This window comes from Neovison vison, chromosome 2 (genome assembly GCF_020171115.1).
Source record: "Neovison vison isolate M4711 chromosome 2, ASM_NN_V1, whole genome shotgun sequence".
Taxonomy (NCBI): domain Eukaryota; kingdom Metazoa; phylum Chordata; class Mammalia; order Carnivora; family Mustelidae; genus Neogale; species Neogale vison.
This window is the reverse complement of record NC_058092.1, coordinates 184,516,977-184,538,228: the sequence shown is the minus strand read 5'-3', so window position 1 is coordinate 184,538,228 and position 21,252 is coordinate 184,516,977. Positions and strand designations below refer to the sequence as shown.

Below are 21,252 nucleotides of genomic sequence, written 5' to 3'. Positions count from 1 at the left end.
TGTGCAGCAGGTCCTCGGGTGCACCTGTTGTGGCCTGACTGTGGGCACGGACACGTGAGTAGTAACCCGAGGGTCCAGATTTGCGGGGCACTTAGCCCTCAAAGCTTCTCGCGGAGGGACTGACACGTGTCATCTCAGTTAACCCTCCTAGCACCAGCCATCTGGGGTGGACAGGATGACAAAGACCTAGACGTGGTCCTTAAGGAGTCCCCAGTCTCTCAGGGGAGGCGGGTGTGGAAGCAGACCGCCACCTAAGCCCCGAGGGGTGGCACGGCAGGCATTCACTGCAAGTGTGGTGGGTGGGCCGAGGAGGCGAAAGTCAGGGCTGCCTCGTGTGCGAGCATCAGGTCGCTGGGGCTGCCAGAACAGAACACCACCGCCCAGGCCTCCACCAACAGACATTCATTGCCCGCAGTCCTGGCAGCTGGGAGTCAGACATTGAGGAGTCGGAAGGTTGGGTTTCTTCAGAAAAGACCTTGCCTCCCAACACAGTCACACTGTGAGGTACAGGGGGCTAGAGCTTCAACATAGGAACTGGGTGGGGGGGGGACACCAAGACGAGGGGCCAGGCTGTTCGGTGTTCAAAGCATGGACACCCAGTTCTGGGGCTTGCTGTCTCCTGTTTCCCTCTGATCCTACTCTCTCTTCCCCTGTGACTGTGGTTGGAGGTGGCTGCTGGGGAGCCCCGCAGGAGATCAGGGGGTGAGAGAGAAGCAGCTCAGTGAATACCTCCCATGAGGCCCACCTCATCCCGAGGTCACTTCCCTCGAGGCAGCCTCCACATGACTGTCTCATCCCAGGGTTGCTGTGGGTGGTGAGCTCCCTGCTCTGTACCCAGGGTTCCTGCATGATCCTTTGACATTCCCCTACAGCTCCCTATGCCTTTGTAAACAGCTCCTTGCAAATAAAGCCTTCATAATTGTCCTAATTGGAGGGTGCCATCTGTTCCTGGTTGGGGCCCTGACTAAGGCTCTTTGCCACTTACTAGCTCTCTAAGCCTGGGCAGGTTGTTGAATGGCCCTATGCCTCAGTTTCCCCCTTAGTATCATGGAATGGTGATGGTAAAGGCTTTACCTCCTAGGGCTCCTGTGTAGACTGGCTGAGTTCATCTGTGTACACCCCTGGGGTGGGGCGCTGCAGCTCCAGCACCTTCCACCACAGGACCTGGCCCCCAGCAGCGGGTGTTCAAAATGACGCGCTGAGCTGCGAATGAGCGACTTCCCATCACCTGGTCGGTGGAGTAATGACCCCTCCCACAGATGTCCACGTCCTAGTTCTCAGCACCTATGACTCTGTTATCTTATGCAGCAAAAGAGGCTTTGCGGATGGGAATAAGCTGAGGACCCGGACTTGGAGAGAGATCCCGGGTTAAGTGGGAGGGGCATGGATGTCCTCCCGACGGTCTTCACGAGGCAGAAGGGCCCGAGAAGGAGACAGGATGGTAGAAGCAGAGACTGGAGCGGTATGACCTCAAGGGCCTAGAAGCCAGGAAGGTCAAGGCACGGACTCTCCTCTAGAAACTCTAGACCATACATAGCTTTGTAACTTGCTTGTAGTCATCTGAGACGGACCGTGGTCTTCTGAGCTCCAGAGCTGTAAGAAGAGAAGCGTGTCTTGTTTTGCGCTGCCTAGTTTGTAGTCATTCATCACAACAGAGTGGCAGGGGGCTCCTGCCTCAGTGTCCCCACTCTGCTTGCTTTTCCTCTTCTCTCACTCGACTCCCACAGGACTGTGCCCCGAAGGAGAAACCTTCTCCAAAGACCCACCATGGCCCCTTCTCTGCGGCGTGTTTCCCTCGGTGCCTCCCAGCGTTTGATCCCTCCTAGGGCACATGGGCTCAAGGCAGCTGGTGCTCAAAACTCCTCTGTGGGTCTTGCTCAGACCCCCAGTAGCAGGTTGAACTGTCACAGTGGGGCAGAGCAGAAGACCTGCTTTCTTTCCACTCCCGTGTAGCCCCGAGCTGGGATGCGGCAGGGTGGGACCAGCTGTCCTTAGAAGGTCTAGGCAAGTGTGCGTTGCTCCAGGAGGATCCTTGGCAACAGAAGCCCTGTTTCTTTGCTCTATTACTGCGTGTCAAAGCACCCTAAGGTTAATTGGTCTCAAACAGTAGTGTGCTATTCTCTCCAGCTCTGTGGGCCGACTGGTCTCTGCTGGTGGTTCTGCTTGATAGTGTAGACTGAGGTCACCTGTCTGGGCAGGGAGGCCCCTCAGCCTCCAGGGCCTCGATCTCTGTGGGCTCAGATCTGCTTGGACTTCCTCACGGCACAGTGGCTGGACTCCCCAAGGAAGGAATTGTGGGTAGTGCCCAGCTTGATGGCCCCGAAGTCATGTCTGCTGCGTTCCATGGGTCAGAGGGGTCACGGGGCCAACCCAGGTTCAAGAGGTGGGAACTAGGCTCTACCTCTTAATGGAAGTTACTGCAAAGTCTCAGTCCAAAAGGCCTGAAGCACTAGAGATACCACCGAGCCATCTGTGGGTGGCTTTCAGGATTTCTCAGCTGGCCCTCTGATGGATGGCACTTCTGCCATTCCTTATTTGCTCAGCTGTCTGCGGCCGCACTTTGCCAGCCACTGTGCTAGGACCCTGGAGGAATTGGTTTACCACTGGGGTCCAAAAACCTCGCCCTGGCATTTCCCAGCTGTGTGACCTTGAGCAAATGATTGAACTGCTCTGAGCGCTCCACTCCCCATCCATTTCTCTAGTCACTGTAAGACTGTAAGGCTTCCTTATATACACACAGTACAGTATTCCAAGGGTCAGAGAGGGAAATAGGGGAGAATAAGTCTCCTTCTTATTCCCATCTCCAGATACCCATTTCCTCCACCCATAGGCAACTTACTTTACCAGTTCTAGAGATAATCCATGCCAGTGTGAACATAAATGTATTTAAATGTTTGTCACATTTATGGTGTATTGCCAAGGGCAGGTACTAGGAAAAGCACTTTGCAAGTATGAAGTCATTTAAATCTCTACCTTGATCATCACTTTGTTTCTGATGAGGAACCTGGGGCAGGGACGGGATCAGGAACTTGCCCCAGGCCTCACCTCGAGGAAGGAGGGTTGGGACTGCGGGCCCACAGCCAGAATCCCTTTGTGGAGCTTCTTGTTTTGCTACTTGTCTTTTTCACTTAGCAGTATATTTTAGCAGGTGGCCCCTGTTGGTACAAGGAGACTCCCCTTATTCTTTTCCTGAGGCAGATGGTTAGCAACTTGGCTTTCATGAGTTCCAGACCCGGTTTCCCTCCCCTTCCTTTTGTCCGTCCATGCAGATGTGTCTTTTAGAGACCTGACTTGTCTCTTGGCCCCTCTGTTCACTGTGGCCAGCAGCTGTCTGTGTGCCAAGCGTGGACCAATGGAAGGACACTGACGGCCTCACCCCACCAGCCCGCTGCCCCGCAGGGGGCCCTTGCAGACAGGAACATGATTGCTCATTGACGCAGGGTCACGGCCAAGGTGCTGATGGATCCTCAGCGGGCAGGTGTTTCTGGGGCCGGCACAGTCCCTTGCTGCCTGGCTTGCCTAATTACTGCAGGCCGGCTTCGTCTGCCCTTTCATGGAATCAGCAGGCTTCCTCCATCCCCTGGGGTCAGTCCAAGGCCTCGGAGTCAGACCTGGCTGTTGTCCAAGATGAGGAGAATGCGGAAGTAATAAGAAGAACTTGGGGGAGGAGAGGTCCATTAAGCAAACACCAGAACACACACTTCAGCAGGGATGATAAATAAGGGAATGTCATGACGGGCTGCTCCTAGACCGCGGACAGTGTTGGGAGCTGGACGGAATAGGTTTTCTCCCAGAGCCCCCATCCATGCTGGGAGCCCAGGTAGTTGGACTCTGAGCCCTGGCATAAGAGGGAGCAGAAAGAAACACACGGCGCCCCCACTCACACTGCCCTATGGGGCCAGAGGACCTCAGCCCTCTGCGTCCACAAGAGAGACTGGCCAGGCCAGTGCACCGTTGTGACTCAACAATGTAGAAGTGTGTCGTGGCCCCCGGGTTAAGCAGCAGGGCCAGCCGTGGCTGCTGCGTTGGGTTTCTGGAAGCTTAGCCCACCAGCACACCGGGTAGCTGGGGTCTCGCCACACCTTTGTTCTTCCTCTGACGTGGATACATCAGAGAACACCTCAGGCATCCAGGGTAGGGCGACATAACGTCCCGGGGTTAGACAGGGCTAGAACTTGGATGGGTGTGGTGGATTCCATCCCAAGAAACCTGTGTGCTTTGCCCTCCCTCCCCTTTTAATGGGGGCCTGGGAGCTGCTGCTCCTTGGCTTGGTTCCTGCTCAAAACTCACCAAGTCCACTGTGAACAATGTGGCATTTGGAAACTCTGTAAATTCCCTAGCCCAGCTAGGGGTGACACGCAACTGACGAATTACTGAACACTGCATCTGAAATTCATGTGTTGGCTAATTGAATGTAAATTTTTTTAAAAAAGAAAAAAAAAATACACTCTCTAAGCCCAGTTGATTTCACTGGAGAACTCTACGAAATGTTTAAACAAGAACTAGCATCAATTTTACATAGCCTCTTCCAGAAAAGAAAAAGGAAGGGCATTCTTTCCAGCCCATGCTATGAAGCCCGTGGAGCTTTGATTTCAAATTTAGATAAAGATGGTCTTCAAAGAAAACTATCAGCTGGTGTCTTTCATGAACTTAGACACAGTAATTTTCAGCAACACATTAGTGATCAAATACAGTAAAGTATAAAAAGCATTACGTGCCACAGCCAAGTGGGATTTATTCATTTTTCCAGATGTGCAAGTGGGATTTATTCATTTTCCAGATGTGTCATTTGAAAAGCTTTTGAAAAATCAGTGTTTTCTATCATATCAAAGACTAAAGAAAAAGAATCATGTGATCCTATTTGTTGATAAAGATAAAGCATTTGACGGACTAGGAGTACAAGGGAAGTGCCTTAAATTGGTGAAGCACATCTAGAAAAGTCCTACAGCTAACATCAGACTTAATGTTGAAATGTTTTCCCTGTAAATCTGAGAACAAGGCCAGGATGTCTACCCCTATCCTGAAAGTTTTAACTACTACACCACGACAAGATAAAGAAAGGCATAGATTAGAAATTACGAAATAAAACTGCCCCTCTTTGGGGCACCTGGGTGTCTCAGTCGGTTAAGTGTCAGCTCAGGTCATGATCTCAGGGTCCTGGGGTCGAGCCCTGCACCAGGCTCCCCTGTCTGTGAGAAGCCTGCTTCTCCTTCTGCCTCTGCCCCTTTCCCCTGCTTGTGGGCATGCTCTCTCTCTCTCAAGTAAATAAAATCTTTTTTTAAAAAATTGCCATGATTTGCACATGACATGATTGTCTGCATAGAAAACTCCAATGAATCTACAAAACAAAACAAAACAAAATCAAAACAAAAAAACCCTCCTAGAACGCATTAATGAGTTCAGCAAGCTCCCAGAGATACAAAATCAACACAAAACATGCAGACTTACTCTCGAAATGCTTCCCTTGGCTTCCTATCTGACGGAGAGTAAACCCACTGTCTTCCAGACGTCTCTGGGGTCCTGTCTAACCTGGTCCCGGCCCCCCCAACAGTGTTCTTCTTTTGCTCCCCTCTCCCGACACACTGCCCCCTTTTCTGTTCCTTGGGTGTGTCAGGTCTTCCCTACTTTGGGGCCCTGTACGTGTGATTTCCTGATAGCTTTCCCCTGGGCTCTTTCCTTCTCATTCTTCACTCTGATCTTAAGTGCCTTCCTAGCCATCTGAAATAATCTTACTTATTTATTTGTCCCCACACACACACACGTGTATAAGCTTGTTAAGGGGAGACACTAGTGTTCCCCGCACCCTCCCCATGGTCATACAGCAGTTAACCCCATGGCAGGTGCCCAGTGAGTGGGGGTCAAGTGAGGGAATGTGGGCTGTTCCGGTGGCACCGTGTCTCAGTGACTTTCCCATAAGTCACGTGTCCCAGCCACACCCACCTTTTCTTTTATTTTCCCTTTCGATTCCTGCTTTAATGTTTGCTTTCAATTTGGTTTCCAGCAAAGGCTCCAAATTCCAAGAATTAAGTCTCATGGGTCTTATACCTCCTTAACAGAAAGAATGCCATTGATTGAGGGCTTTTACTTTTCAGAGGGTGTCCATTTCATGTTCAAGTGCCAGGCTGAGTGTCTAGGGGCTGCTTAACTAATCCTATCAGGCAGCCTGTCTGCAGTTCACAGCCCTCTGTCAGGGCGCCCTCTCAGCCCTGCTGTCCACGGCATGGGAGACCTTCTCGGGGGGCCTCAGCAGGAGGCCACAGACACGGGAGGAGAGGGACTCCGTCCAGGTCAGAAATAGGGATTTGCCCAGTCTCTTCTCTGAGAACGGCAGGGTTAGAGAAACAGCGCTGGAAAAGACAAGGTGCCTGAGTGGCCCTCTTCTCTCGGGGGTTCAAATCCTGGTTTTGGGAATTGGGGGAGGAAAGTCAGACCTGGGGGAGAGGTTGGGGTTTGACCTGGGACACATTACTTTATCTCTCTGCAAACTGGGGCTCATAAGTTATGAGAAAATGAACACATTGATTGCAGGGAAGCCCTGAGAACAAGTACGTGAAACACAGCAGTGCTCAAGAGCTTTTAGTGTCCTTATTACTTTTTAAAAAAATATTTTATTTATTCATGTGAGAGAGAGAGAGAGTACAAGCAGGGGGCAGAGGCAGAGAGAGAAGCAGGCTCCCCACCAAGCAGGGAGCCCGATGCGGGACTCAATCCCAGGACCGTGGGATCATGACCTGAGCCGAAGGCAGACGCAACCACCCAAGCATCCCATGTCCTTATTAATTTTTTTTATCAGCCCCAGACCCCATGAGCTGAACTTTTGGTGTCCAGCAGGTGAGCTCTTTCCTGGAATCCCTCCCCAACTCCAGCCTAGCACCACAACACTTAGCCAAGGCAGCAGGAGTCTGATTTACCGATTCACCGATTTACCCAAGGGGCCTGACACAGCCTCGGCCTCTCAGGAGCACCTCCAGGCCCCCTTTGAAGCTCAGCAGTGGAAAGCCCTCACCTTGGGCCCCAGCTTCAATGCAGCCCCTTTGATGAGCTTAAGGCCTTTAAGGACCCATCCGCCAAGGGTGCAAGATCTGCCTTTCCTGGGGCCTCACACTTTTCAGAAAAGTTTCTGAGCTGTGAGAGAGGCCACCTTCCCTGCAGATCCAGCCCCGCCTCCTTGCTGGAGCCTTTCCTCTTCAAGAGCCTGCGGCTAAAGAAGTCCGGACTTCAGAGAGCAGCCTTTCCTGGGGGGCTGGAAGCTGGGGCCGGGCTGCCTGTATCCACAATTTTCTTAATCTTTAGAGCTGTGATCCCCAGAGGATGCAGTAACCGATGCCTTGGAAGGCTGCCTAAGCTCTGTTGAGTGAAAAAGGCGGGTCTCAAAAGAGTGTATAGTCTATGATTGCATTTTTAAAAAACACTGATTGATTGATTGATTGGGGCTGGGGGAAGGGTAGAGGGGAAACAGACCCCCTGCTGACATGGGGCTCAGGACCTGAGTCGAAACCAATGCAGGTAACCCTACATTTTTGCGTTTTTTTTTTTTTAATCTATCCATCCATCCGTGAGTATATACTTAAAAAAAATGGAAGAATGAAGAGCAAACAACTCTGATACTCTCTAGGGGTGGAAATACTTGGGAGTTTCATCTTCTTCTGCCCTGTGTTTTTGTGAGGTCTTTATTTCTACAACGAGCGCGCACTGCTTTTGTAAGCAAGAATACGCATCTGAAGTTCAACAAACCATTATCAGTCGGGATGGGCCAGCTGCACCTCAAGAACCAATAATCCCAAATCTCAGGAGCTAAAACAACAAAATGCTGTAGTTCCAATGGGCATGGCGTTTGGTTTCTGCAACAGTGATCAGACCCGCTGAGTGCTAGGCTTCCTGCTGCCTTCAGTGATGACCGAGGGCTGGGCCCTGCATTGCCTTTAGCGTCGTGATGGCACAGACAGGGTCTCTGCAGATGCTCCCCATGTTCCTGGAGATTCATAGACAAGGGAAGGGGAAATGGAATGAGCACCCCCTATCCTCCGGGAAGGGGGAGGCATCCAGACACCAAGATGGGGCCAGGGCTGGGTGGAGTGGAAGGAGGGGCGGAGTCTGAGGAAGGCTGAAGACCCGTCTCTGGGAAGCCCGTTTGGCACAGGCTCAAGGCGGAAGAGCAAGGTGAGCCCCTCTGCTGGGAGCCCTGCCGGGATCAGCCCGGGGTGGGGGGTCCCCCAGAGCCAGGGAGCTAGCAAGCCTTTTATCTGACTGATGGCACTCTCATAAATGCTCTGCATGCCCTGCCCCATCTCTTTCCTGCTGTTCAGTAGCTTTTCTCTGCGTCTCTGTCTTGCCCCACCTATGACTCAAGGGCTCTGCATATATTCTTCCCTCTCACGCTCCTAGAATGAACGTCATCGGGAGGCTTTTGTAGAATCACCGGCCCTCCTCTTCCAGCTGCGGGAGGAGCAGGTGGACGGGAGCTCTCTCTGCCTGGAAAGCTCTGTACACATTTCTTGAGCCGGGCCTGGAACTACGAACAGTGCTATGGGTTCAGTAGATGGAAAGACCTGACCCTTATCAAATCCCTGCTCTCTCCAGTTCCTGGTCACCCCGGGGCAGGGGCCACCACACACCTATGATCTGGGTTTTCTGGACTGTAAAATGATTTACGTCCTTTCTCTTTCCTATACCTTAGGCAAGGACAGAGTTAAGAGTGTTTTGAGCACCTACTATGTGCCAGGCACTGTACAAGTATCATCACCTTCAGTTTTCCTAGCACCTTGGCAGAGGTGACTTTTATCATCTCTTTTAGAGATGAACAAAATGACTCAGAGAGGTTTGGTGATTTGCTCAACATCACACAGCTAGGGAGTGGGGCAGCTGAAATCTGACATTGCATCTGTCTCATTCCAAAAACACTGTGGGCTGCTTCCAAAAGGGTGGGTGAAGAACTTTATAAGCAGAGTTGAATGCAGAGAATGATGACAGACCCATGAAAGACTTAACTCTTCCAAGCTTTACAAAATGTCAAGTCCCTACCTGTGGAGGGCCTAGGTTATCAGAAGGCCAAGACTGCACCATCACCCAACATGATTAATTAAAAAGTACAAGCCCAACAAGACATTCCTGCCTCCAGAAAGGTTTGCCCGAGAACCACTCTGAACAGCAGGCTCTTCTTCCTAAGCTCCTTTGGCCCTAGGGACTTTCTGTTTTGACTCCATTTGGTTGGACCCCATTCTGGGAAAAGGCAACACTCATTCCTATCAAATTTCAGATGGGTTGTTCACATTCACACACACCATGATTTGGGGTTAGCCCTGTGTCAGGCTGGGAGCAGCAAGAAGAATTTGGGGCATTTGTGGTCAAGTCAGCCTATGGCAATCTTTTTGTTTCTTATCTGTCAGGTCTTTCCAGAGCATCCTCTCTGAGTCAGGCCTGGTGCTGGGCACCCAGTAGCTGCCTGCAGTGGTGGCTGCTTCTCCCAGTTCTGAGGCAGTTTGGGGCTGTCATTAGACTCAGGTCCAAAATGCTTTCATGAGAGTCTCTTTTTTTTTTTTTTTAAATAGCAATTTGGGACATGTCAAAAATTGAGGATTGGCGCCTGGGTGGCTTAGTCGTTAAGCATCTGCCTTTGGCTCAGGGTCCTGGGATTGAGCCCCGCATCGGGCTCCTTGCTCAGTGGGAGCCTGCTTCTCCCTCTCCCACTGCTTGTGTTCTCTCTCTTGCTGTGTCTCCCTCTGTCAAATAAATAAATAATTTTTTTTAAAGATTGAGGATAACGGGGCACCTGGGTGCCTACTCTCTGCCTCTCTGCCTACTTGTGATCTCTCTCTGTCTATCAAATAAATAAATAAAAATCTTTTTAAAAAAAAATTGAGGATAACAAAACAAAGAAAAGGGAGATTCCTTTCCCCGCCCCCATTGCTATGATTCTGGGCCATGCTTCTCAGCTCCCCACTGCTCCCCAAAGTCCTCCGTGTTCACTGTCGCTTCAGGCAAAGAGCATTCTCTTCCAGGTTTGGGCAGTTAGAAATACATGCCTAGCAGGTTAACTCTTTTCTAACTGGACTTCTGTGTTCACTGGCAGTACCTGACATCATCTGCCACATCTGTCTGTCCGTCTGTCTGTCTCACATACTTACACAGGGCTGACTGTGTGCCTGGCGCTATTCAGAGCCTTTTTTGTGTATTAATTCACTTAAATTCACAGCAGTCCTATAGAAGAGTCTAGTACTGTCCTCATCTTACAGATGAAGAAATTGAGGCCAAGATACACAATTTGCCAAGGTCATGTAATCAGGAAGTGGCAGAGCCTGACTGAACCTACAGGTTCCAGACCCTGGAGCCTGGCACGGTCACACGCGTACCGTATGGCCTCCCCTGTCTACGTGGGGCTGTACCTATGTCATCTGTGAACCTAGCGGGCAAGAGCTGCTAGGGGAATGTGGCACATTCCGGGAGGGGAGGGTCCAGCACTCAGGTGTGGGAAGGCCTTCCCAGAGTTGGCATTCCCAACCATGGGAATGAAAACAAACCTGGGGACAGTTGACATCTGCCACCTCCCTGCTAGAACACTGACTGGCATGTGCTACCGAGCTTAGCACATGGCACCGTGCCCTCGAGACTGCCCTCTCTGTCACCAGCAGCTACCTCATGGGCCGGACAGGCTCCCTGAGGGACCTGTGACAGCCTGCACTGGCAGGTGGCCTGCGAATTGGGGGTTTGGGGGTGTGGCGACCACCAGACCACACAGAGCATGGCAGGCAGATTCTCAGAAAATGATGGCTCAGGGAAACACACCCAACAGGAACCGAACAGCCAGGAAAATTGGGCCAATTCTCATCTGAGAACAAATGTCCCTTCTAGGCATGCGGCTTTGGAGAGCCTCTGGGAGGCAGCCAACCCCCTGCCCTCCACTCTTCCACCCTCCGCTGGTGTAAATACGTCGAGGGCCCAGAGTCCTCATCCGGCCTCAGCGGCCAGTGAACGTTGAGTAACATTACTCTTATGGAAAGTAATAACAACTTTTCCCATTTTAACGTAATAAAAAAGACCGACTCAATTTTAAGAGAAAATGTATGCATGGAACAGAAGTTTGGCAAAATTGTGAGGGTGATACTCTGATTCATTCATTTATTCATTTGCACACTCTTCCAACATGGAGTCCTCCACGCAGACCGGGCGCTGTGACATGGGCACCTTTCCGCAGCAGAGCAAAGCCCCAGCATCGTGCGGCTCCGGCCGTAACGGGGGAGACAGTGTGCCAACGGGTCAGCGTTAGGTGACCATGGATGCTGTGGAGGGAAAGACTACAGGGGAGAGGGCAGAAACCCATGGGAACGGACCCTAGTATAGATACAGTGACACTGGACAAGAACGAGCACTGCAAATAAACCAGTCAGGAGCATTCTACAAAGAGAGGACTACAGGTGCAAAGACCCCGAGGCAGCAGCATGCTCGGAATGTCTGGCAAAGGCAGGCCTGGGAAGCACTGGCCTGGACGCTCTCCAGCATCCCTTCCAACACAGCGACCTTGTAAATATGATCTGGATAGGGGTGTTTTCTAGTTTAAGGCGTGGCCATCTAAGAAGTTCGCTGCTGGGGGGGCCCTGGGTTTGTGGGGGGTGAGCTGTGGTTCTGCTGATGGAGCTTTGGGTTCAGGATGTCCCCAAAGGTGGGAAAATGAGAGGCAGATCAGTTAGGCCCCTCGCTTTATCTGTGTGCCCCCAGGGTTGGGGGTGGGAAGAGCCGTTAGTCGTCTGGTATTTGCTGAGTGACCACAACGTGCCCCTCAGAGGGCTGGGTGAAGGGGATAAAGATGAATCAGGTACAGTTCCTGTCTGCCTGAGCCCCAGCATGGCAGAGCAGGGGCCTGGGTATGGCCGGTACTCAGATGTGTGGATACAGAGAGTGCACGGCCGGGGAGGGGGGGCAGGGCAGGGGGCTCTGCCCTCACTGCTAAGCCCTGGGAGGGGCCGTTGGCACATGAGAGCAGCTCATCTCCCACAGCTCAGGGCTGAATCCTGGAGGACCCGAGGGAGGAGGGAGGAGCACAGCCAGACACATAATCACTGGGGTCCAGTGCAAAATGAAAATGCAGGATCCTCATTCAAAAAGCAGGAGAGAATTGCCATTAAAGGTACATAAGCGTTTCTCTTCTTCCCGAGGTCGCTCTAATGGCGTCACGGTGCTTTTCATTTGCCACTGAAGGTCCTTCTGTGTAAGGAGAAATTAACAGTTCAAACGATTCGTGTGAATTTTACCTGATTTCATCTTTAGACTATACACTGCTGGTTTGAGATGCGGGTATCAGAGCATCTAACTTGTATGTATTAAGAAATTACACAACTCGTGTTTTGTGACCCATTTCTAGAGGGTGCCTTGAGTGGGCCAGGACAGATTCAAGCCAGGCTCACGAAGTTTAGATGGAGGGAGGCAGGGAGGGCAGACTCTCGTAGGTGCGTAAGCCCTTCCTGTCCCTGTGACGTAGGATACACGTGCATGAACCTTCAGGCCTGATGGCTCCCATGGTGTGCAGGACCCCTGAACTCTCCCCCAACCAGGGATGGGATCTAGGAAGGCTCAGCCCACATCTCAAGCATCTTTTTTTTTTAAAAGATTTGTTTATTTGAGAGAGTGAGAGCATGTGTGAATGGGCAGAGGGAGAGGGAGAGACCCTCAGACTCCCTGCTGAGCACAGAGCCTGACACAGGTCTTGATCCTATAACCCCAAGATCATGACCTGAGCTGAGATCAAGAGTTGGATGCTTAACCGACTGAACCACCCAGGCGCACCTTAAGGATCTTTAAGCCTACCTCAGGACATGCTCAAACCTGGGTCGGGGTGGATGAGAGGCTCCCTCCTGCCTGGACCCAGTCCCCAGCTGCCCCCTACCAGACATACTTTGGTGAGGCCAGCCCAGAGGCAGGGAGAGTCGGCTGCTGAGAACGTGTCCTCGGGAAGCAGGGGGAGTCCTGACTCTCCATGACCCCAGCTCTATTTATCAAACACAGATTCCAGGATAAAATTAAGACTCTCAGAACAGCAGCATAGAACATTCAGTCTCTCGGGTGTGCGACCCTTCTGAGCCTAGGACCCCACGTGACTGCACCAGTCCCAGGCCCGCAAAACCAGCCCTGGGGAGAAGAGTGAGGTTGTTGTTCAGGTCCCTTGCCATTTCTGGGCCTCGGTTTCCTTTAGCTCAGACAAGGTGACAGGATGTGCCTGAGTCAGGGAGCAAAGGAGGAGGGGACGGCAAGGTCCCATGTGGACGGGGCTGGGAGAGCAACAGGAACCAAGGCCTCTGCTGACCCAGCCTCTTTATCTCAGGCTTGTGATGGTTCTGCTTCTCTGTCTCCCCTGTTTTCCTGATGCCAGCTGACTTCCTCTGATTCCTTAGGCTGTTCCCCAGTGTTTATTGAGCATCTACTGTGTGCCAGCCGTGTGCTAAGCCCTTGGCACTCCCCCATCTTCCTAGAGCCCCGTGCTGCGATGGGAATGGCAGTGTGTATGAACGCTCACTGTGTGCTGGGTACCACACCACATGCTTTACCCACGCCAACGGAGGGCCCTCCCCGATGACAAACATTACGAGGCCAGTGGTACGTGGTATTAGTCCTGATCTGCAGATGAGGAAACTAAGATGGAACGTGGTTCCATTTCAGGCAGCACAGCTGGGATGTGAGCCAGGCAGTGGGGAGCGCAGGGCCCTGCCTTACTCTCCCTCCCCATTGACTCTTAGTTTCTGCCCCTCATCCCTCTCCCTGCCCAGGCTCCCCTACGCCCTGCACCCCGGCTTCTGTCTGCAGAACACAGCATTCCAGCTTCCCCGACCCCCCGCAGAGGGACTCCTGCAGAGGACCACCCTCGTCTGTGGCTGAGCAGGGGAGCCGGGTCACATGACACAAAAGGACCTTGGCCGGCCCTGGTGGCTCCTTGAGCAGGGAAGATGCTAAAAAGTGATGTCCCTCGGCTGGGCTATGGATGTGGGAAGTCCAGTGACTGCCCACCCTGACCTGTCCTGTGAGGCCCAGAGTTGAGGCCTCATCTGAGGGAGGAGTCAGCCGATCCTGACCCTTTGTCTAGGCCATGCTTCTGGCGGGAGAGTCTAACGTTCCAGAGAGCCAAGCCCCCCGGGAGCCCAGCTGACATGGTGGGGCAGGCCCTCCTGCACACACATGGACTGAGCCCCCTTGGGAAGACTTCCTGTGGCTGGTTGCCCCCTTTCACCACTCTCTCTCTTCTCCCCACAACGGCAGAGCTCCGCCTGGAAGGGAACTTCTTGCACCGCCTCCCCAATGAGGTCAGCACCCTGCAGCACCTCAAGGCCATCGACCTCTCCCGGAACCAGTTCCGTGACTTCCCAGAGCAGCTCACCACCTTGCCAGCACTAGAGACCATCAACCTGGAGGAGAATGACATCGTGGGTGAGTGGCCCTGGCCATGTGGCCTCTGCAGCTCCCACTGCCTGCTCTTCCTCCCTCTGAGGGGGACATGGGGCTTTTGGGTTAGACTGTCACAGACAAGAGGGTAAGGGTGAGCTTTCTGGTCTGAGACACCTGAGCACAGGCACTGAGCCTGGGAAGGGAAGCATTAGGAGACCCTGCCGCCTGCTGGGACTGGGGTGGACCGCTGCTTTCACCTGGCAGGTGGAAGGCCTTGGCTTCCTCCTGGCCTGCCCTGAGCCAGCACGCTGCCTTGGCCTACGAGCTCTGTCTCACTTCTCTGTCTGCCGGCCCAGGCTGCCTCCCAGACTCTCCAGCTGGGACCCTGTATCCATGTACTCCCCTCTGAGGGCCCCCATCTCCCCCCACCCTGGCCTCCACAGTGAGCTCTAAATTGTTAGTACCCAGGAGCCACTAGGCAGCCGTGCTCAGAAGAGCCTCTGGGAGCTTTCCAGTGCACACACACACTCGCCCCAGAGAACCCGAGGGTCTCCTTCCCTGGGCTCAGAGCACCTTCTGCCTCCTGCAGAGGGCAGGCCCAGCGAGTGGTCCTTTCCTCCTCCTGAGGCTTGTCCATATGAGCATCCTCTCCCACTGCTGCCTGATCTCCCCCGACAGAGGAGCCCCACCTCCTCGGCTCCTTCCTCTAGCTGCCTTGGCTCCCTCAGAAGCCTGTCTTCAGCCCCGTTTGGTGCCTGCTCATGTCGCCTCTAATGTTGGCAGTGCCCATAATAGCCCCCTTCAGAGCCGCTTTTATTTTTGTAATTGCTTTCACAGCCATTATGCCATTTGACTAAAAGCAAGAGTTCTCCAGTGGCTTGGAGCTGGATGGAGAGTGTCTGTCGCCGGCATGGGGTGGTGAGCGTGGCCCTGGCTGAGAGGGCATGGGACCACTTAACCTCTGAGGTTTGGGATCCAGTCTTTTACAGATAAGTAGACCAAGGCTGGGAGGAGTCATGAGAGGGCATCGGGTTGGACAGGGAGATGGTATAGGTGCCGCCGGGACAAGGATACGTCTCTCAGATTCAGTCTTATGCCTGGGATGAGGTTCCTTGTCTGGACTCCAAAAGCCCCGCAGATGGGCTCCGGTTTGGTCTTTTCCCTCCCAAGACCAGGATCCTTGAGTACCTTGCGCCAGAGATGGCCACCCGTCGTCCCTTGAGCCCTTGTGCCGTCATTAGCTGGAAGGAGCATGTGCAGAAGGGCCTTTCCACCCTGAAGCTTTCCCTCCCTCCCATGCTGCCATCACTGTCTGGGGTCTGGCCCCGAGCCCTTCATCCTCGACCAGGCCCTCCTTGCTGAGCCTTTCCTTCTCTGCCTCCTGTTCTTTGAGGCCATTGCTCATGGCTCTGCTTCCTTCTGCTGCTTCTCCGAATGGAGTAGTTCCCAAGCAGGGGCATCAGCCAGCTGATGCCAAGCCCAGAGCTGTACCTTCAGGCAGCAGGTGAGGGCGAGCGCTGGCCATTGGCTTCCCCACTTCCCAACGGCATCCTCGGAAGTCCCATGTCACCTCTCTGAGCCCCTGCTTCTTCTCTGCTTTTAAACCGAGATTCTCCCCCACCCCACCCAGAAGGGAGCTGGGCCCCAAGCCGGGGAGCAGGGCACATGGTCTCCTGTGCCGGCTGCTGTAGGAAGTGGGGCACATGGCATGGTCCAGATCCCCCCGTCCTTCCCCTTCCCCTCCCCTTCCTCTTGTCCCCACAAGGCCCACGACATCCCTTAGCAGCAACAGTTCCCACAACAAAGATGGGCTGTTTTGATACATTCTTTTGTGTAGATATCTCTTCCTTTCTGCACAGTGACAGTAACAACTACATGTGGGAGCCTCTTACAGTTTACCAAGAATGCTCAGGCACAGGGCCAAGGCCCATCTGATAGATGTAGAAGCCTCGGCTTGAAGAGATTTTCCCTTGCCTTTGTGGGCAGGTGCCTGTCGTACCGCGGGCGGGGTGAAAGAGGCATCAGGCCCTGGGCTGTTTCCAGCCAGGTCCACCTGCAGCAGAGGTGCAGGCCAGCCTGGCCAGGTGCAGGGGATATAGGGGTGCTGGGGACTGCCCTGGGCAGCAGAGGCTCCCCGAGGTCCTATACTGATCCTAGGACCCACTCCACTGCAGGAGGCCTTGGCTGTTCTGCCACATGCCCCCCACAGAGAGAAGGGGCCCATGGAGGCGGCTCCTGTAACCTTGCTGGAATCTCCTCGCTTCCATTCTCTGCCTCTCCCTGATCCATCCCGGTTTCTTGGATTGCTTCTATCTCGCAAAGCCGTGGCAGGCCTGCCTTCCTAGCCTTCCTAGCACAGAGGGGGCCGTGATCACAGCAGTGTGGAAGGTGACGACTGCGCCAGCCTTCATTACTGAAATAGCTTTGCCCTTGCTGCACTTTTAGCTCGTCTCCTGCAGGATCGCATTGGGAAAATTGTAGTAGGAGCTTAGGATGCCTTAAGCGTGGCTTCTTTCTCCCCGAAGAGCCCGCAGATGTTGGAAACATTTTGGTTTTTTTTCCTGAGAAATAAATCTGAGGTGCATGGGTTGCTTTAAAGCTTTAGTTCAGAGAGAAGAGAACAGGCAGCTCGGACGCGAGCCCCCACATGCATCAGTAGACTGTCTGAAGGGACCGCCCTGAGGATGCCTTCAGCCTGGTCCCCGGGAGCCCGGGAGACTTGCAGCACTTCGAGAGAGGCCGAGGGCAACTCCATCCTCTTCTGCTTTCTCAGTAGGGCTGTTACCTGATCCTCTTCCTCTCTGGCCCAGAATGGGGGCTCCAGTTCATGGAGGGGAGCAGGGAGGGGGCCTCACTAAGTCCGTAGGCTGGGAGAGACAGGGATGCTCCCGTCTGCTTTCTGATGCCAACCGCCAGCCAGTGCTGGTGCCTGTCTTTGGTGCTCCCTAGGAGCTGACTACCCTCACTCGGGCTGTGTGTCTGGGTGGGCCTGGTGGCCCCGGGGCTGCACCTGGTACAGACCGTATTCCGGTCCGTGTGCACGACATCTCCCTATCCCCATCTCAGAAGCTGCCCTGCTCCCCACCTCCACCCAACCACCCCGAGGCTGCAGGTCTGGGCCAGGTGTAGGGGAACATGAAACGGTGCAGATCAAGGGGACTTGCCTCCCCCCACCAGCTGGCCCCCACGCACATGCAGCAGCCAGTATCCCCATCTGCGTGGGAGAGCCACCAGGACAGTCGTGGTGGGTCATGTGTGCTTGTGAGGTGGGGCTCCCAGGGAGCCGGGAGAGGTGACATTCAGTCATGTCAGGACATGCTAGATCATCTGTCTCGTGAAAATACCCAGAAGCTGGCTCTCTGGCCCTGGCAGCGGCCACACGTGACTGGAAGGTGGAAGCAGGAGCCACATCAAGTTCACGTTAGAATTGGATCCTGCGTGGCTTCCCACTGTTAGGGTCCGTGATCAAAGGAACGAGACTGATACAAAGCGAAGGTCAAGCAAAGCTTTATTTCGCGCCAAGCATCATGAATCACACTGACCGGTCAGGGCTTTCTTTGACCCCGGCGAGCCTACTCCCAACGAGGTTGCTGACATCTAGGTCGTTTCTCACTGTGTCACTGCTGAGAGTCCTGGAGTGCGGGGCAGGGCCGCTGGCATCTCAGGGACCGCTGACAACTGGACCGCAGATGTCTCAGGACCGCAGGCGTCGAGGGACCGCTGACAACTGGACTGCTGGGCCGCCGGAGGCTGGAGGCTGCAGGCGGCGGTTTGGGGCCGCTGCCGGAGGCTGGAAGCTGCAGGCGGCGGTTCGGGGCCGCCGGAGGCTGGAGGCTGTAGGCGGCGGTTCGGGGCCGCCGCCGGAGGCTGGACCGCCAAACGCAGTTATAGCTCTTACAAGAGCTGTTACAGCTCTTCTATACACCGTTGACTCCCCTGCTCTCCTGCAACTTCCACCACTCTCCGCACTGCTTCACCGCTCTCCGCCGACTTCACCGCTCTCCGCGGACTTCACCGCTCTCCGCCGATTTCGCCGCTCTTCGCACCGCTCTCCACACCACTCTCCGCGGACTCGGCTCCACCGCTCTCCTGCAGCAGCCCCGGCTCTCCTGCAGCAGCCCCCCTGCTCTCCTGCAGCAGCCCCCCCTTTGACAGCCTGGCAGAGTAACCTTTATGGGGGTGGTTGAGCCCCGCCCCTACACAGGTGGCCAATTGAATTCCAATTTTCCCAGTGGATATACATACGGCTTACTAATTGGATGACTCCACTCAGTCTGCCCCACCCTTACACCACCAGACTCCTGGAATGTGTGGGGGTGAGGAGAAAATCAAGAACTTAGGAGACTTCATGTTGCTAAGCAGGGGACTCTTTCAGTTAATGTAGAATTAATTCTCCATGACCCTCAACTCACAGGGGTTCTTCCCAGTGTTCCAGAGAGAGCCAGAGATCACAGGAAAACAAGCGCTTGCTAAGAATTTCTTAGAGCAATAGAAATCGGAAAGCGCATAGTGTCTGTCCTATAGGGATGCTTCGGGCCGTGCGGTTTCACTTCTTACTCATATTTCTTCAAGTGGGGTCTCGGCAGCAGCGCCTGAGAACTCGTTAGAAAAGCATGTTCTCACAGGGCGCCTGGGTGGCTCAGTCACAAGCATCTGCGTTTGGCTCAGGTTGTAATTCCAGGGTCCTGAGGATAGAGTCCAGCATCTGGCTCCCTGCTCCGAAGCGAACTGGTCCCTCACCCTCTGCCTGCCACTACATCTGCTTTTGTGCTTTCTCTGCCAAATAAGTAAATAAAATCTTTCAAAAACAAAACAGAAGAAATACAGAGCCCCAGGCTCTACACCTAGCCTCAGGCCAGAACCTGTATCTGAGCACAATCCCCAGGTGATTTCTGTGCATCCTGAAGTGCTTGGTGGAGGGGGGTACTCCCCACCCCACCAGGTGCCACCAGCTGTGCTTTTTTTTTTTTTTTTTAAAGGAGGAAGCAGGCTCCCGCTGAGCAGAAAGCCCAATGTGGGGCTCGATCCCAGGACCCTGGGATCATGACCTGAGCCGAAGGCAGAGGCTTTAACCCACTGAGCCACCCAGGCACCCCCACCAGTTGTGCTTTTGGCCCTGCCCCCCACCCCTAAGCACAACTGCTCTGTAATGCTCCACATCCTGGTCCCCCCAGAGTGCTGGCTAGGCTCCCAGGTCCTCTGTCAGAATCTCTGCAGATAGGCTTAGGAACCCACATTTCTAACAAGGGCCGGGGACGGGGTGGGGTGGGGTGGGGGCATCTGTGTGATGACTGAGAATCTGGGCCCCACCCCCACGTCACGGGCTTTAGTCATTTGTTGTAGTTTATCTGGCCCGTGGTACCAGCCCTCACAGGGCAGGTTTCCCCCAAGGACAGGACCCCTATTGTCCCTGCAATACAAGGATGGGAGTGGGGACACCATGGGGACTTGGAGGGAGCATGGCTGGCCAAGGAGTCACCTGTACCACTGCCCTGGCCCAGTGTATCCCAGGGGGCCTGGGCCCTGGGTCCCAGCATCCTTTCTCTTCTTTGGCAGGCAGGGGAGGGCAGATCCTTCCAGGCAGCCGCAGCTCTGCCCTGGCCTCCAGCAGGAGGAGAGATCCTCAGGAAGGCAACCTCCTCCGCTGTCCTCCTAGCCTGGGAGCACGGATGCCAGCCAGGACTTCAGGGTCGCCCTCCCCGAAGTTCACACGGCTGTTCCAGCCTTGTCTGTGCCACAGAGAAGAGCGATCAGTGTCACGGACAGAGGGAAGGTGGCTTTGTTTCACTGTGGTTGCTCTCGGAACTCACCTGTGTGGCAACGGGGCAGACGTGTTGAGTTCCACATGCTGAGGGAATGATACCCTTAGAGGCGGGGCGGGGAGGACTTCCTGGAGGAGGTGAAGTAAGCAGGACAGTTCCCTCTGGTGGGATGGCAGGCGAGTCTCCCTAGTTCTTTCACTAGAGCCTGGAAAATGTTTTTTAAAACAGAGAAAACCCTGGACAAGCAGAAATAATATTCTATTTGAGCTAAAAAGGCAGAAGTGCACGGACTTTGCAAAACCTAATTGCTCTGGGTGCCTAGCTCAGGTCTCCTGCAACGATCTCGTTCAACCTGCTCCAGCCTCTCTTCTTGTTAGGACTCTGGACCACCCCTTGACAGCTGAGAAGAGAGGCTTGCAGAGGTCAGGCAGCCTGCACAAAGACCCGGTGGCAGCGGGATTCTCACCCAGGTCTTTGGCCATCGAAGCCCACGTGGCTTCATTCGATGGGAGAGGAGGGTGTGGGTAGCTGCGTGAAGGGAGAAGTGAGGGATGCCACGTGTCTGGTAGGCACCCACAAACAAGCTGGCAGGTTACAAAGGGACAGCTTTGGCCCACTGTCCTCCCTCAGCCCTGGAACAAGCCCAAGGCTGCAGAGAAAGCTCTCCCAGGAGAGGATACACTGCAAGTCCTCATTACGGGTGGTTTCCAAGAGGACCGACTTCCTGTAGCTCGCTGCCTGCTGTGAGAGGCCTGTCAGCCCCTAAGCCGAGAAGCTGGCCTCTGGCCCTCCTTTCCCTTCCCTGCCGGGCTGCCGGGCTCTGCTGGGGGAGGGGGCTGGTGTGGTGTGCCCATGGATGAGTCAGTGGTGTGTTCTGTGCCCTCCAGTGCCAACACGCTGCTCAGCCAGCAGCCTGTGCCCAGAGCTACAGAAGTAACTTGTGGAATCAGCTGGTTATCTCTTCTGAGCTCCTGCAGTTTCCACCTCATCCCACTCCGGGTTTAGCCAGACTCTGGTCCTGGTCCCTCCGAACTGCCACGCCAGAGAGGGGCCGTGTCCAGCCCACAAGGGCTTTGAGAGGCTGGGCTTGCCGTCCACCCTGCACCAGCCCTTCCCACCTACC

General features: G+C 54.2%; 1 protein-coding gene across 4 annotated transcripts in view; it reads left to right on the top strand.

Moving 5' to 3' along the window:
- LRRC20 (leucine rich repeat containing 20) overlaps nt 1-21,252 on the top strand; it is a 118,466-nt gene that overhangs the window by 79,813 nt on the left and 17,401 nt on the right. For all 4 annotated transcript variants that reach the window (XM_044239687.1, XM_044239686.1, XM_044239689.1 and 1 more), the window contains one exon: nt 14,242-14,409. In XM_044239687.1, the coding sequence (XP_044095622.1) occupies nt 14,242-14,409 (168 nt within the window). The remainder of the gene's footprint in view (nt 1-14,241; nt 14,410-21,252) is intronic.